The following is a 16,490-nucleotide window of genomic DNA, read 5'->3' on the forward strand; positions in this document are numbered from 1 at the left end:
GAGGGGTAGTTTCTGCAGAATTAACATTATGGAGCACCCTGGAAATCAACATATGCAGCATAACATGGAAGATATACTTCCAAGTACAGCATAGCATACGATGTTGTATATACTAATAGTTTTGTTTTTCTAATTCCACAACGAACACAAAAATGCTTTGTTGTTGTAATACATTTAAATAGTGCGGAAATACATAAAGTAAGGATCCCATTTTTTTAAAAAAGAAAGTATTATTCCAAAAACAAAGCTTAAAATGGCTATTTTCTGTTGATCTAGGTTTAATGGACAAATCAAGCACCATTTACTCAAATTCAGCAGAGTCATTTCTTCCTGGAATTTGCAAAGAATTGATTGGTTCTTCATTAGATTTTCTTGGACAGAGTTATGGTGAAGAAAGAACTATAGCAGACAGCCTAATGAATAGTTTTCTTAAAATTTATAATGGGCTATTTGCCATTTCCAAGGCTCATGAAGAACAAGATGAAGAAAGTCAAGATAACTGTAAGCAATCCCACTGCTTTTCTTAACTCACATAAATGATTATTTTCTGCACATTGCACTTCATTTTGAATGATTATTTGGCACATCTGGCATGCATCTTTTAACTGTGTTAAATGTTTTAATGATGATCATATATGAGTTATTTTATTTGGATATTATTTCTTCCAGTAATTTTTCTTCTTCTTTCAAAGTGTTTTCTTCTGATCGAGCAATCCAGTCACTTACCATTCAGACTGCATGTGCTTTTGAGCAGCTAGTAGTGCTAATGAAACACTGGCTGAGTGATATACTGCCTTGTACCACCAACATAGCAAGACTTGAGGATGAATTGAGACAAGAAGTTAAAAAACTGGGAGGCTACTTACAGTTATTTTTGCAGGTAAATTGATTTGCTTATTATCATTTGAAGGATTCATTTAATAATTATTTATTGACTTTCTACTGTCTGTATCTTCCCCAATATTAGCTCTGTATGATTTTCAAAAGTACGTTCTGTTTTGAAGTCCTGAGACTGTGGATGTCTGTAATTGATTTATGGAACAAAGACTTACATGGCTCTCTATGTACGAGTAGTTCTAAGTGATTTACAAATATTAACTCATTTAATCCTTATAACAACCCCAGCAGTGGGCACTGTTATCACCGTCTTGTAGATGAGGAAATGGAGGCACAGGGAAAATAAATGTACCATCCAATGTTACCTAACTAGTAAATGACTGAGTTGGATTTGGATCCAGGCAGTCTCGGGCCCAGTTCATGCTCTACCATTATACCATGCTGGCCCTCAATAAGGGATACTGGGAAGAGAGACGGAGTCTTGCTCAGGGTATGGGATTGGGTTTCAACTCAGACTCAGTTGGCCACAATCCTGCTGACACAGAGACAAGGAAATAATTTTGTTTTCCTGCTTATCTTGTGTCAGATAAGATTAGGTTTGGCTGTAAGAAGAAGTAAGATGAAAGCTTATTGTCTCTCACATAAAATCTAGATGTAGACATAGTGGCTGTGATCCACAGAGTCCTCAGGATCCAGGCTCCTCCCAGTGGTCCCCTCTGCCATGCCCAAAGTATAGCCCCTGATTTCATGACCCACCATGGAGGAGCCCCATCTGAGCTCAGCAGAGCAGGGTAGAAGGAGTGGTGAGAAGGATAGGGCGAAGTTTGCCTTCTTTTTTGTTTTTTTGTTTTTTGTTTTTTTTGAGATAGAGTCTCACTCTTGTCACCCAGGTTGGAGTGCAGTGACGCGATCTCGGCTCACTGCAACCTCCGCTCCCGGGTTCAAGTGATTCTCCTGCCTCAGCCTCTCAAGTAGTTGGGATTACAAGTACCCACCACCATGCTCGGCTAATTTTTGTATTTTTAGTAGAGATGAGGTTTCACCATGTTGGCCAGACTAGTCTCGAACTCCTGACCTCAGGTAATCTGCTCACCTCAGCCTCCCAAAGTGCTGAGATTACAGGTGTGAGCCACCATGCCTGGCTGAAGTTTGCCTTCTTTTAAGGGAGGTTTCTGGAAATCACCATATGACACATCTATTTATATATCTTTGGCTAGAATTTTATCATTTGACTACATCTAGCTGCAAGTATCATGAGGAAATTTATTTTTTAAAACAATTCTGGACACCCATATTCCAAGCCAAAAATCAAGGGATCTATGGAAGAAGTGGAAAATTGATATTGGAGAATACTTAGTCATCTACCATATTAACAAATATTTTCCTTCATAAAAATTCATTGAATGTACAAAAGGAGCAGGTAAGGAAATAATGGTCGAGTACAGTGGCTCATGCCTGTAATCCTAGGACTTTGGGAGGATCAGTTAAGCCTAGGAGTTTGAGAGGAGCCTGGGCAACATAGCGAATAATAAGTATCCAACTTGTTAGATACTTCGTCTCTAAAAAAATTTAAAAAATCAGCCAGCTGTGGTGGCATGTATCTGTGTTCCCAGCTACTTGGGAGGCTGAAGTGGGAAGATTGCTTGAGCCCAGGAGTTTGAGGCTACAGTGAGCCATGACTGCACCACTGCACTCCAGCCTGGATGACAGAGTGAGACCATGTCTCAATAATAATAACAAAAAATAGACAATTTTAAAGAAAATACTAAGAGGGTTAGATTTCACTTTTAAAAAAGGATAATTAGACCGTGTAATAAAATGTTCTAGAACACTTGAACAAATTTTATGTTATAGTGCCCATCAAAAGACTTTCCACATTCTATTATTGCGGTAGAATTTTTGTTGTGTCAAATACTTCCTGAATGGGCCGTTTACTAGCTGGGATGTGGAAATCTTTAACTGATCTAACTAGTAAACTTGAAATCAGATGATTGTTTTTAATGTCCGTTGTTCTCCCTCAGGAGGATTTTCTAGGTCTCCCCAAGACTTGGTTAGGCACCTGTCTTATTTGCTTCTCTAGTAACCCTGAACTTCACCTGTTATGACTTTTAATATAACATACTATTTATAAACCTGTACATCTCAATGGACAGTTAGCTCTGAGAAGGTAGAGGACAGTGGGTGTCTTTTTTCACAAGGCCCCATTATGTGATAGATGTTCAGTTGGATACTTGTTATTGAATGAATTATAAATTCATATGAGATGAAGGATGACTTTGGACATAGGTAATGAGGAAATAGATGACTAAGACGAAGGGTGGGGTTGGTGGTGGACTGCAAACAGGTGTGGATGAAGTAGTAGATGAAGGAGAATTTCTGACAGCCTAGAACTATGAAAATGAAAGGTAGGACTGGCCAGAGAGCAAAGCTGGAGAGCCAGAAGGGAAGGGTCTGACTTAAGTTCGAGCCTAGGAAAGGAAGCTTGTTGAAGGATGGTCAGTGCTTAGTTGGCTCTCAGATTTTAGAGGCAGTACTAGAATAGTGGGAGAACACACGAAACAAAAACTCACTACTGGCACTTGAAAAACTGATGTTTGGCTCTTTCCCTTCGGCGCACCGCTGAAGATCCTGGTGTCGCCACGGGCCGCTGCCCCGCCCGTTGTTACCGGTATTGTAAGAACAAGCCGTACCCAAAGTCCCGCTTCTGCCGAGGTGTCCCTGATGCCAAGATTGGCATCTTTGACCTGGGGCGGAAGAAGGCAAAAGTGGATGAGTTTCCGCTCTGTGGCCACATGGTGTCAGATGAATATGAGCAGCTGTCCTCTGAAGCCCTGGAGGCTGCCGGAATTTGTGCCAATAAGTACGTGGTAAAAAGTTGTGGCAAGGATGGCTTCCATATCTGGGTGCGGCTCCACCCCTTCCACGTCATCCGCATCAACAAGATGTTGTCCTGTGCTGGGGCTGACAGGCTCCAAACAGGCATGCGAGGTGCTTTTGGAAAGCCCCAGGGCACTGTGGCCAGGGTTCACATTGGCCAAGTTATCATGTCCATCCGCACCAAGCTGCAGAACAAGGAGCATGTGATGGAGGCCCTGCGCAGGGCCAAGTTCAAGTTTCCTGGCCGCCAGAAGATCCACATCTCAAAGAAGTGGGGCTTCACCAAGTTCAATGCTGATGAATTTGAAGACATGGTGGCTGAAAAGCGGCTCATCCCAGATGGCTGTAGGGTCAAGTACATCCCCAATCATGGTCCTCTGGACAAATGGCGGGCCCTGCACTCATGAGGGCTTCCAATATGCTGCCCCCTTCTTAATACTCACCAATAAATTCTACTTCCTGTCCAAAAAAAAAAAAAAAAAGAAAAAGAAAAACCGATGTTTGAACGCATGCTAAATTAGTTGTGCCTCCTTGGGCAAACTGCTTAAATTTTTGAGTCTCCTGTTTCTCACAGGAAAATAAAACTGGGAATGCCTACTTGGCAGGACTGCTGTGAGGATCAGATGAATTAATGTTACAAGAATGTCTCTCGGCCGGGCGCGGTGGTCAAGCCTGTAATCCCAGCACTTTGGGAGGCCGAGACGGGCGGATCACGAGGTCGGGAGATCGAGACCATCCTGGCTAACACGGTGAAACCCCGTCTCTACTAACAAATACAAAAAAAAACTAGCCGGGCGAGGTGGCGGGCGCCTGTAGTCCCAGCTACTCGGGAGGCTGAGGTGAGAGAGACAGGAGAATAAGTAAGCCGGGGAGAGGGGGCTTTGCAGTGAGCTGAGATCGACCACTGCACTCCAGCCTGGGGAGACCAAGCTGAGACTCCGTCTCCAAAAAGAATGTCTTCTCTCTCTTAAAGTCTCACTGGTGGTGTGTGGTTTCTTTCCTTTCTTTGCGTTTCTAGAAACCCCCACCATGAACTGAGCACAACAGGTTTCCAACTCATAGCCCTGTGGGAAATCTCACACAAGGAATCAAGGATGGAGAGACCAGGTGACTTGGAGGGGAAGTTAGATTAAGCTCAGGAGAGACTTACTGTTATTGTACTGAAACACAATTTAGTGACTATTCTTTCTACTAAGTATAGTTTGAGAATCCTTTTCTTGTAGCAATACAATTAGCATATTCCACAAAGCAGGCCAAGAGAAGTATTTTGAAGAGACACTACAGGGGGCAGGTAACAGAAAGAAGAAAAGCTCAAGAGAAGCTTCCTTATTCCTTTTTTGTATGTGTTCTCTGAGTGCATGTGGGAAGTCTTCTGTTTGAAGGGGTTTGGGGTTTTTTTTCACCCCTTTTGCTTCCCCTTCCTCTCCCTCTCGATTTCTTTTCTCCTGAGAAAATCATATCTTTATTAACTGTCAGATGGTTATCAGAACAGGAAAAGTTCAGAGGCAAAAGAGCCACCCTTCTTTTTCTTTCTTTTGGCTTTTACTTATTAATTCTGCCTTATATTTAGTTAATTTTATACTTACCTTATGTCTCCTATTAGTGTGTATGGTCTTTGAGGGTGGAGACTGTCTTACTCATTTTATCACCTTTAGTAGCCACAGGGCTGCATGTTTTCTGGTTCTGAGACATTTATGAAGTGAGATCACTATATCAATAAATGCAGAATTTATTTTCTCCAGATGATTTTTCTTTTTTTTTTTTTCTTTTTTGAAAATCAGCGAGACAGAGTCTCGCTCTGTCACCCAGGCTGGAGTGCAGTGGTGCGATCTTGGCTCACTGCAATCTCCGCCTCCCAGGTTCAAGTAATTCTCCTGCCTCAGCCTCCTGAGTATCTGGGATTACAGGCACCCGCCACCACGCCCAGCTAATTTTTGTATTTTTAGTAGAGGTGGGGTTTCACCATATTGGCCAGGCTGGTCTCAAACTCCTGATCTTGTGATCTGCCTGCCTTGGCCTCCCAAAGTGCTGGGATTACAGGCGTGAGCCACCATGCCCGGCACATTTTTCTTTCCTTTTTTTTTTTTTTTTAAGGTGGAGTCTTACTCTATCGCCCTGGCTGGAGTGCAGTGACACAATCTCAGCTTACTGCAACCTCTGCCTCCGGGTTCAAGCAATTCTCATGTCTCAGCCTACTGAGTAGCTAGGATTACAGGCGTGTGCCACTATGCTTGGCTAATTTTTGTATTTTTAGTAGAGAAAGGGTTTTACCATGTTGGCCAGGCTGATCTTGAACTCCTGACCTCAGGTGATCCACCCGCCTCAGCCTCCCAAAGTGCTGGAATTACAGGCTTGAGCCACTGTGCCCGGCCCTTATCTTTTCTTTACCACCTGTTATAATCTCATGTATCTGATACACTTGTCCATTTCTATCTTACAGGGATGCTGTTCGGATATTTCATCAATGATAAAAGAGGCTCAAAAGAATGCAATCCAAATTGTACAACAAGCTGTAAAGTATGTGGGGCAGTTAGCAGTTCTGAAAGGGAGCAAGCTACATTTTCTAGAAAATGGTAACAATAAAGCTGCCAGCATCCAGGTAATTTAACAATGTTAGTTTAGACAGACTTCATCAGAGGGAACATTAGACTTTTGATAATAGTATAGTACTAAACATGGCAAGTTCTTTTTAAGTTTTCAGAATAGCTTGCATTTTTAGTAGTTTTGCAATAAGATTTAAAACTGTTTGGGCCGGGCATGGTGGCTCATGCCTGTAATCCCAGCACTTTGGGAGGCCGAGGCAGATGGATCATTTGAGGTCAGGAGTTCGAGATCAGCTTGGCCAATAGGCGAAACCCCCATCTCTACTAAAAATACAAAAATTAGGCAGTCATGGTGGCCCATGCCTGTAATCCCAGCTACTCAGGAGGCTGAGGCAGGAGAATCACTTGAACCCAGGAGGCAGAGGTTGCAGTGAGCTGAGATTGCGCCAGTGCACTCCAGCCTGGGTGACAGAGTAAGACTCCATCTAAAAAAAAAAAAACCAACCAAACCAAACAAACAAAAAAAAACCTTTTAAATATATTGGATTATTTTGCAAACCTTATTTTACCTTTCGGATCCTTAATTTGATGCTAGCCATCTACTGTGGAGTGTTTTCTCAGCCAATCAACACATGAAAAACCCTGTAATACCAGAAAATTTGTATCTGCTTACTTTCACTATTTATGCTATTGAAAATATTGTATTATATTAGAATGTTGCTGTGCTCTGGCCAGGTGCGTCGGCTCACACCTGTACTCCCAACACTTTGGGAGGCCAAGGCTGGTGGATCACCTGAGGTCAGCAGTTCAAGACCAGCTTGGCCAACATGGCGAAATCCCGTCTCTACTAAAAATACAAAAATTAGCTGGGTGTGGTGGCAGGTGCCTGTAATCCCAGCTACTCAGGAGGCTGAGATAGGAGAATAGCTTGAACCAGGGAGGTGGAGGTTGCAGTGAGCCGAGATCATGCCGTTTCACTCCAGCTTGGGTGACGAGTGAAACTCCGTTTCAGAAAAAAAAAAAAGAATATTCCTGTGTTCTAGCAATATAGAGCCCTGCTTAAAGATGATGAACTTTCTTTATAATATGTTATATATGGGATACTAAATTACAGATTTGCTAATTTTATTTCTTTGTAGACTACAGACTGTTAGTTCTTATTCTAGCTTTAGTTGAACTTAATAAACTTGGGCTGTATTATAGTCCTAAAGTAAGCAGAAAATATAACTTAATTACTTGATAGTTTAAAATATATAAAACCTAAATTTAAATAAAATATATAAAACCTAAATTTTCTAGTTAATGCTTAAATACTTTTTCTAGGAGGAATTCATGGATGCTATTTGTGATGGTGTAGGCTTAGGAATGAAGATTTTATTAGATTCTGGACTTGAAAAAGCAAAAGAACTTCAGCATGAACTCTTAAGGCAATGTACAAAAAATGAGGTAAGATGAATAAAAGAATATTCCGTATAGTACTAAATAATATGTAAAGTTGATTTTTTTCAATCAACAAATTAGATTTCTGTAAATTCATGTTTTAATTTGTTTTATTTTTCACTGAAGAGGCTGACATCATGATCTTATGGTGATATTTTCCCAAGTTATTCTTAATTCACTGCAGCCTCTATTGTTAATACTTTCCTTGATCCTATTGCAGCTATTTTCAAGAATTCAGTCTGTAAACTCCTAAGCAGAGAGTGGAGTGTGGTAGTGACACCTAGTGTTCGCTTTCTGGTTGTCATTTTCTTCCTTAGCTTTGTTTAGGCTTCGCCTCTTCTAAGAATGGAAACTATTAGTAACATTTATTGATTCACTATATTGAACTAAATATTTTTCTGGGGCATTCACATAAGATATTTCATATCAAGATACAGAACCAATAAGCATTTCAGTGATTTCCTAAAATATGTGTCCTCCCATCCTCCAGCTAACTAACATTACTTAGTACCTTAGGAAAGATCTGGGTTTTAATATTAGAAGACACGTATTTGAAACCTGGTTCTATCACTTTCCACTTATCATTTAGCAAGTCACTTAATGCTCTGACCCTATTTCTTTACCTGTCACATGTAATCATACCTACTTCACAGGCTGTAAACTATTTATTGATTAATTTCCTCTGACAGTTACTGGACTAGGTGCTTTACATGTAACAGTGGTAAATCTTAGCCATTTCTTTAATGGATTTGTACTTTGTCAGTAAGAAAAAGCCCTATGAATATCATATTTCATATTCATGTCACTTTTCAAGGTGGGAATTTATATTCTTCATTTCATTGAATTGGAGTACTTTGCCTAATTACACAACTATTAAGCCCTGAGCCAGGATTTTATATTCTGCCTGACTCCAAAACTTAACATGTTACGTAAATAAGTTTTTAAAACTATTGTTCATGGATTAATTTTCTTTATTGACAATTATTGTTAGTGAAGTGGGGATTAGGAAGATAAAAATTCAGATTCTTATGAGACTGAATTTCAGAGACTTGTCTGTTTTAGAGTCTTGTCACAACATATTAAAAGCATCCCTGGCCAGGCATGGTGGCTCATGCCTGTAATCCCAGCACTTTGGAAGGCCAAGGCAGGAAGATAGCTTGAGCCCAGAGTGTGAAACCAGCCTGGGAATCAGCGAGACGTCGTCTCTACAAAAAATACAGAAATTAGCTGGGCATGGTGGCATGCACCTGTAGTACCAGCTACTCCAGAGGCTGAGGCAGGAGTAGTATTACTTGAGCCCAGGAGTTTGAGGCTGCAGTGAGCTGTGATTGCACCACTGCATACCAGCCTGCGCGACAGAGCAAGAGCTTGTCTCAAACAAACAAACAAACAAACAAAAACCATCCCTGTCCATTCCATTGCTCTTGCTGGAGTCAAGTGGCTGGGGCAGTGCTACCTGGGGACATTGAGGTTCCTGAGATCTTAGCTACTAGGATGTCTCCTCATTTATATACATATTGTTTGATCTAGAAAAGTAGATCATGTGGAGGACTATTGCCTTCTGTCCCTCTGGGTGGTTGTTTCTGGGAAGGCATGGAGTAAGTTAGTTTTTTGTTGTTGTTGTGTAGAAAAACCTTGGTATTAATGTACTTCTAGCTCATCTTAGAATCTGAGGTGAAACTCTGTGTAAGCCACAGAGATTCTCCATCCCTTTGCTCATACTGCAGGGTTATACAGATTTCTCTCTGCCCAGAAAAACTCCATCTCAGAATAGGGGAAAGACATGGAACATTAAGCTGCTCTCCTATTTCCTATGTAGCCTTGAACAACTTACCTGAGCCTCAGTCATTCCATTTTTAAATGAGGATGATTATGCTTACTTCATAAAATTGTTTGAGGATCATATGAGATGAAGAAACAACATATATGAAAATACTCAAAATGTAGTGCCTGGTAAATCTTAAGTCATTCATCTTACTTGCACGCGTTCTCTTTTTCTCAATATATGTCTGTCTCCCTCACTTTGTGTTTTTTTGTTTTAAAAAATAAAAAGACAGGTGGGTGCAGTGGCTCACACCTGTAATCTCAGCATTTTGGGAGGCCGAGGTGGGTGGATCAAGAGATTGAGACTATCCTGGCCAAGTTGGTGAAACCCCATCTCTACTAAAAATACAAAAATTAGCTGGGCATGGTGGCGCATGCCTGTAGTGCCAGCTACTCAGGAGGCTGAGGCAGGAGAATCGCTTGAACCTGGGAGGCGGAGATTGCAGTGAGCCGAGGTTGTGCCACTGCACTCCAACCTGGCAACAGAGCAAGACTCAGTCTCAAAAAAAAAAAAAATTAATTAATTAATTAATAAAAATAACACATTGTTACTAAATTTAGGAGTTCATATTGTCACTAAATCAAGCTTGCGCTCCAGTAGGCATGAGGCTGATTTCAGTTCCATAGTGCAACTTTGAAGAAAGGGACATACTGGGCTGTCAAAGGCTCATTCAGACCACCACTGACACCTCAAATTTGGTTTTGCTCGGCAGCAGCACCATTTATCACTAAAACACTTCACCATATTTGCAAAGTGATACCACTTTTGCAGTCTATCACTATTGCAAAGAATTTCTGCTGGCAATAAGTGCAGAAGGGTATAGAATAAATTAAAAGTATAGATGAAATAATATATGGGAATGTGCTTAGTAAGCTGTTGAAGTAGGTGCAGGTGTTAGCCTTGGTATTGTTTTGAGGAAATAAGCAGCAAAAGGGCCAGGCCCATCCTGTATACAATTGACGCTATCTACATACCCTCCTTTCTCTCATTTTCTTTCTATAGTATGACAAACCTGTACTTTGTTATTCATGGTAGGGTTTTAGTTTATCTATTCTTGTAAGTTAAAACTCCTCTAAGAACCTATAGAAGAAGGATAAAATATCCAAAGAAATAGAAAATAAGCTGAAACATAAAAGGCATTGGAGCTACAATTTTAAAGCTGGAGTCAGGAAGGAAAAATAATTTGGATATTCTTTTGGATATTCTTTTTTTTTTTTTCAAGCATGTAACACAAATCTGAATTAAAGCTAGGGAAGAGCTCTGTGAGCAAAACCAATTAAATACTGAAAAAGAATTCCCCAGCAGAAATTGAGCAGGAAAGCACCTTAGGGGGCAGCATTGGATAGAATAAAAGCAAAGGCTTAGAATTTAGATGTGGGCTCCCACCCTAGTTCTCCGTCTTAGGAGTTAGGAACCAAGGTCTGTTTCCTTACCTGTAAAATGAGGTACACCATGGGCAGCATAGGACTATAATGGAGAATCAAATAATAAAACATTTATAAAGTTCTTATAGTATTTGCTTGATATGTTACCCCTTTCCAAGGGAAATTTTAGAAATTTCATATCTATAAATACTTAAGTATAACAAATTCTGTTATAACAAATATTAGAGGGTGTCCATATTTAATATAGAAATCAATGTGCAATTTATTTTGAAAGAAATTATTAGTGAATACAGGTGAATTAGACTGATTATTTTCCCATGTCACAGGTAAATAGAAAATACAGACTAAGTATATGATCAATGTGTTTAAAAGGAGAGTAATTGCTATGGCTTGAAATTTTTTATGTAAATAAAATAAATGAGAGAGATTACAAAGTTGAGCTCTTAAAAGTAAAATAAACTTATTTGGAAAGAAGTCAATGTGCAATTTATTTTGAAAGAAATTTCACATAAATGATTTAAGTACTCTCAAGCTATTTAATTGCAATCCCAGAAATAGAACTCCAATCTTTGGGCTTCTAGACTAGAACTTTGTAAGTCTGGTCCTATGCAATTCTATGATTTTTATACTTCTGAATAATAAAGTATAATAAAATTTTTTAACATTCTCTATAGGTTACCAAAGAAATGAAAACTAATGCCATGGGATTGATTAGATCTCTTGAAAACATCTTTGCCGAATCGAAAATTGTAAGAGAAGCTTTAAATTGATTTTAATTTTGCTTATTTTTTATCATTTCGCTTGGTTCAAATTTAGATATTTTTATTTCTGTTTTTATCCTTAGCCAGAGACAACTCTTGTATATGTTTAATTGTAGCATGTAAGATAGCTCTTTATGTTTTTCATGTGTGTCATAACTTACTAGTTCTAGTAATGGATAAAGGATTGTATAGAAATTTTTAAATGTGTCTGTTTCTTATTGCTACTGGTTTAATACCTCAGCTTTTGCTTGGATGGTCATTATAGGCTAAAAAATTGTGTTTAATAATCATTGTGGGCCGGGCGCGGTGGCTCAAGCCTGTAATCCCAGCACTTTGGGAGGCCGAGATGGGCAGATCACGAGGTCAGGAGATCGAGACCGTCCTGGCTAACACGGTGAAACCCCGTCTCTACTAAAAAATACAAAAAACTAGCCGCCTGTAGTCCCAGCTACTCGGGAGGCTGAGGCAGGAGAATGGCATGAACCCGGGAGGCAGAGCTTGCAGTGAGCTGAGATCCAGCCACTGCACTCTAGCCTGGGTGACAGAGCGAGACTCCGTCTCAAAAAAAAAAAAAAAAAAAAAAAATTGTGCTCAAAGATTTTAAAATACAGGTGAATTAGATAGATTATTCCCATGTCACAGGTAAAGAGAAAAATTAAGTATATGATCAATGTGTTAAAAAGGAGAGTAATCGCTATGGCTTGAAAATTTTTATTTAAATGAGAACTATTATAAAGTTGAGCTCTTAAAAATGAAATAAATGTATCTTTTCAGGTACTGGATAATAAATGGCACTGTTACTTTATTCCTTTCTCATGTAATAGGATGACAGACTTTGAAAATTAATTGAAAAGTCTGATTTCTTTTGAAAACAGTAATTAATATTGTATTTTGGTCTTGCTTATAGAAATAGAGTTAACACTGGTGAGGAAATTAAACTCTCTTTCTTAAAGAGAAGATTCTGGCAAATGAAATCATATTGACTGAGCCTTACTGCCATCGAACCTGTTAATGTATTATTTTAAATATTAACTTTATTTATACAGAAAAGTTTCCGAAGACAAGTACAAGAAGAAAACTTTGAATACCAAGATTTCAAGAAGATGGCTAATCATGCTCCAGAATTCTTAAAGTTAAAACATTGCTTAGAGAAAACTATTGAAATTATTATTTCTGCACTGAAAGGTATATTCTCAAATGGAGTTTATAATCAGAATTTATATTTTAAGGAACCTTAGACATCTTTCCTTTTTTTTGAGATGGAGTCTTGCTCTGTCACTCAGGCTGAAGTGCAGTGGCTCGATCTCAGCTCACTGCAACCTCCACCTCCTGGATTCAAGTAATTCTCCTGCCTCAGCTTCCAAGTAGCTGGGATTACAGGCATGTGCCACCATGCCCAGATAATTTTTGTAGAGATGGGGTTTTACCATGTTGGCCAGGCTGGTCTCAAACTCCTGACCTCAAACAATTCACCCACCTCAGCCTCCCAAAGTGCTAGGATTACAGGCATGAGCCACAGTGTCCGGCTGATATCTTTCCTTTTTATTTCTAACCTTTTCATTATTTTAGTCATTAACTGAAGCCTGCCCAATGCTACTTCACTGATATTAGTTACCCATATAGGAACTTGTATTTATAATTAAATTCCCACGTAATATGTCTATCAGTACTTCTGCCTAAATAATTAGATCCTAAAAAACCAGGTGCTTATCTAGCAAATAAACACTTTATGTGACTAATCTTCAGTAGTTTGGAATTGTTTTGATAGGGTCACTCTGACTTGAAAGATATCTAGAGTCTATAAAAGTCATAAATGCCTGATGAAAACTGAAAAGACTAATTAACCTTTCCCTCTCTCTCTTGCATATAGGATGCAGTAGTGATGTAAATCTTCTCCAGAATTGTGTTGAAAGTATTCGCAACTTGGCCAGTGATTTTTACAGTGACTTCGGTGTGCCTTCTACTTCTGTTGACAGCTATGAGAGTAGAGTAACTAATGTTGTCCACAAGGAACTAGAATCTCTAGCTAAGTCTCTCCTCTTTTGTTTTGAATCTGAAGAAAGCCCTGATTTGTTGAAACCTTGGGAAACTTATAATCAAAATACCAAAGAAGAACACCAACAATCTAAATCAAGCGGGATTGATGGCAGCAAGAATAAAGGTGTACCAAAGCGTGTCTATGAGCTCCATGGCTCATCCCCAGCAGTGAGCCCAGAGGAATGCACACCCAGTAGGATTCAGTGGGTGTGAATACTGATGTGTAGGCACTTTTATGACCACCCATGAAAGAAAAAGAACACTGGCGAGGCAATTTTCTCTATGCAGGAAATTATATGCAAAATTCTCTATGCAGGAGAGTATAAAGAGAAATCAGTACAGATATTTCAAAAAATTCCATATCTTTTCATCTTTAAAGTATCTTTTTATTGCCGAGGCGCAGTGGCTCACACCTGCAATCCCAGCACTTTGGGAGGTTGAGGCGGGCGGATCATCAGGTCTGGAGTTCAAGACCAGCCTGACCAACATGGTGAAACCCTGTCTCTACTAAAAATACAAAAAAATTAGCCAGACATGGTGACGCACGCCTGTAATCCCAGCTACTCAGGAGGCTGAGACAGGAAAATCACTTGAACCTGGGAGGCAGAGGTTGCAGTGAGCCAAGACTGTGCCACTGTATTCCAGCCTGGGCAACAGAGTGAAACTCCGTCTCAAAAAAAAAAAAAAAAAAAATCTTTTTATCACAGGGCTGGGTGCAGTGGCTCACACCTATAATCCCAGCACTTTGGGAGACCGAGGCAGGTGGATCACCTGAGGTCAGGAGTTCGAGACCAGCCTGGCCAACATGGTGAAACCCTGTCTCTACTAAAAATACAAAAATTAGCTGGGCATGTTGGCACATGCCTGTAATCCCAGCTACTAGGGGGGCTAAGGCAGGAGGATCACTTGAACCTGAGAGGCAGAGGCTGCAGTGAGCTGAGATAATACCACTTCACTTCAGCCTGGGCGATAGAGCGAGACTCCATCTAAATAAATAAATAAATAAATAAAATACCTTTTTATCTTTAAAGTGTTTAACATTGGTATACTATCCGTAGTTGGTTCATTAGTCTGTTTATAAAGGGTTATTTTCTCATGAGTGGAAACCTGAACAATCAGTTACCTTTGTGCCTATGCCTTCTCTCTCCTCAAACAGCTGGGATGATGTTTGTGGTGAAATGGCCTATACAGGTTTAACTAAGACAACTTAATTTGCATCGTTAATCAAAAACTCTTTTCTCAAAGGGTTAACTGGTTGCCATTTTGAATAGTTTGTTCAAGGGTGTAGCTTCCTATTTCCTTCCAAATTATAAGTAGCTACCTAAATATAGTGTAATTATATATTAATAATATGGCTTTCTGGCATAATAGTTTACTGTGTTTATCTGTGTTCCACAATGGGTTTATGAATATAATTTAAAATAATTAAATGTTGCCAGAATAATACTCAACTGTTGGATGAGGTTAGGAGATCAGAGACTGGACCTTCTCTTGATAATGCTTGTTTTGTTAAAGGTATAATGAAATAATTTGTATATGGTTTGATGAAGATTAAAAATCCTTATATTCCACAGCTTTAAAAAAAAAAAAAACTTTATTTATGATCAAGTAATAAAGATAACATTCTACTTGTGGGATCTTACATTAAGGAAATAGTTTGACATTTTTGCCTCAAGCGTATGTATAATTTGAAGAGATACTTATTAACTCTGCTTGAGTGATACTGAGCAGTTCCTAGAGAATAAGTCATTTAAATAACCTGATCCTTTCATTTGCCCTTTTCAAATTTACAGATACTACTTGTACATTTGGCATAACTAGTTGAAATTGGCCATTAGTACCATGTATAAATCTGATAGTTTCCTTGTTAGGAAGAGGTTGTAAGTAAATATGGTCACTGCAGTCAGAACAGTATTAGTGAACCTGTGTGGTGGTTTCAAGCTCTTTAAAATGGTACAATGTAGCACATTTGCTTTCATTTCTTTTTTATTTTTGGCATTTGACCTTGTATTCTTTCTGAAGCTCTATGTGTATTTGTATTTAGTCAATACTCTGGCAAGTAGCACTTTGCCTGTCCAGTTTGCTGGAGTGTAGATGTACATATGAGGATTTCCCTGGAGGTGCACTTCTTTGAAGAACTTCCTAAAGTATCTGTATAGTAGTTTTCATCTTAATATTCAGTATTTAATCTTCAGTTTGTGCTTTGTAAACTTATGACTTAATTGGTCAGAAACTTTTTAGTGTCTTTATAAAATTTTGTATATATATTTATACTAAATACATTGTGATACTGTATTTGAATGAATGATGAAATAATATTTGCTATTGGAATCATGTGCACTGACAAATGTTATAAAGAGAATGCCTTTAATAAATCTTTTCAGCATTAGAATTGCCTCTTGGTCTATGCTTTTTTATTTTACTGATTTTCTTTGTTTACTCTTCATTCAAAATAGCTCTGCCTTGATAATAGCTAGGCTAGTGTTGAAAATCAAATTAATAATTAAGAAACACTAAACAAATATTAATATTGTCATAACAACTACTTTTCTTTTTTTAACATTGTTCTGCCTCTCTTTAGTTGATTATGCCAGGAATAGATTTATCACCATGTGGTATGTGGAAAGAGCATGAGCTTTGGAGTTTGACATGGTTTTCACACGTTTGGAGTGTGAATCCCAGCTAGGCTGCTTAGTAACTACATGACCTTAGACATGTTACTTACTGTCTTCACTCCCTTTCCTTCATCTGCAGAAAGAAAAGCAATACCCACCTCATGGATATC

The 16,490-nt window shown here is 39.0% G+C and overlaps 2 protein-coding genes across 3 annotated transcripts in view; both read left to right on the forward strand.

The window, feature by feature from the left end:
• KIF14 (kinesin family member 14) overlaps positions 1-14,143 on the forward strand; it is a 66,421-nt gene extending 52,278 nt beyond the window's left edge. Inside the window, exons 25-31 of one of the 2 annotated variants that reach the window (XM_031657342.1) lie at positions 277-501; positions 693-880; positions 6,155-6,313; positions 7,581-7,703; positions 11,582-11,656; positions 12,715-12,853; positions 13,539-14,143. In XM_031657342.1, the coding sequence (XP_031513202.1) occupies positions 277-501; positions 693-880; positions 6,155-6,313; positions 7,581-7,703; positions 11,582-11,656; positions 12,715-12,853; positions 13,539-13,918 (1,289 nt within the window). In that variant the 3' untranslated portion in view covers positions 13,919-14,143. The remainder of the gene's footprint in view (positions 1-276; positions 502-692; positions 881-6,154; positions 6,314-7,580; positions 7,704-11,581; positions 11,657-12,714; positions 12,854-13,538) is intronic. The other variant, XM_031657343.1, reaches the window with a different exon arrangement.
• Positions 3,028-4,196, forward strand: LOC100998792 (60S ribosomal protein L10-like). Its single transcript, XM_003893339.5, has one exon. It carries the CDS (start codon positions 3,630-3,632, stop codon positions 4,119-4,121), a length of 492 nt encoding a protein of 163 aa, XP_003893388.2. The 5' UTR covers positions 3,028-3,629; the 3' UTR covers positions 4,122-4,196.
• Positions 14,144-16,490: the final 2,347 nt, after the last annotated feature.

The sequence above is a fragment of the Papio anubis genome, chromosome 1 (genome assembly GCF_008728515.1).
Source record: "Papio anubis isolate 15944 chromosome 1, Panubis1.0, whole genome shotgun sequence".
Lineage (NCBI taxonomy): Eukaryota > Metazoa > Chordata > Mammalia > Primates > Cercopithecidae > Papio > Papio anubis.

Coding starts and splice junctions, on each gene's coding strand:
- LOC100998792 (XM_003893339.5), top strand. CDS start 3,630: ATGGTGTCAGATGAATATGAGCAGCTGTCCTCTGAAGCCCTGGAGGCT.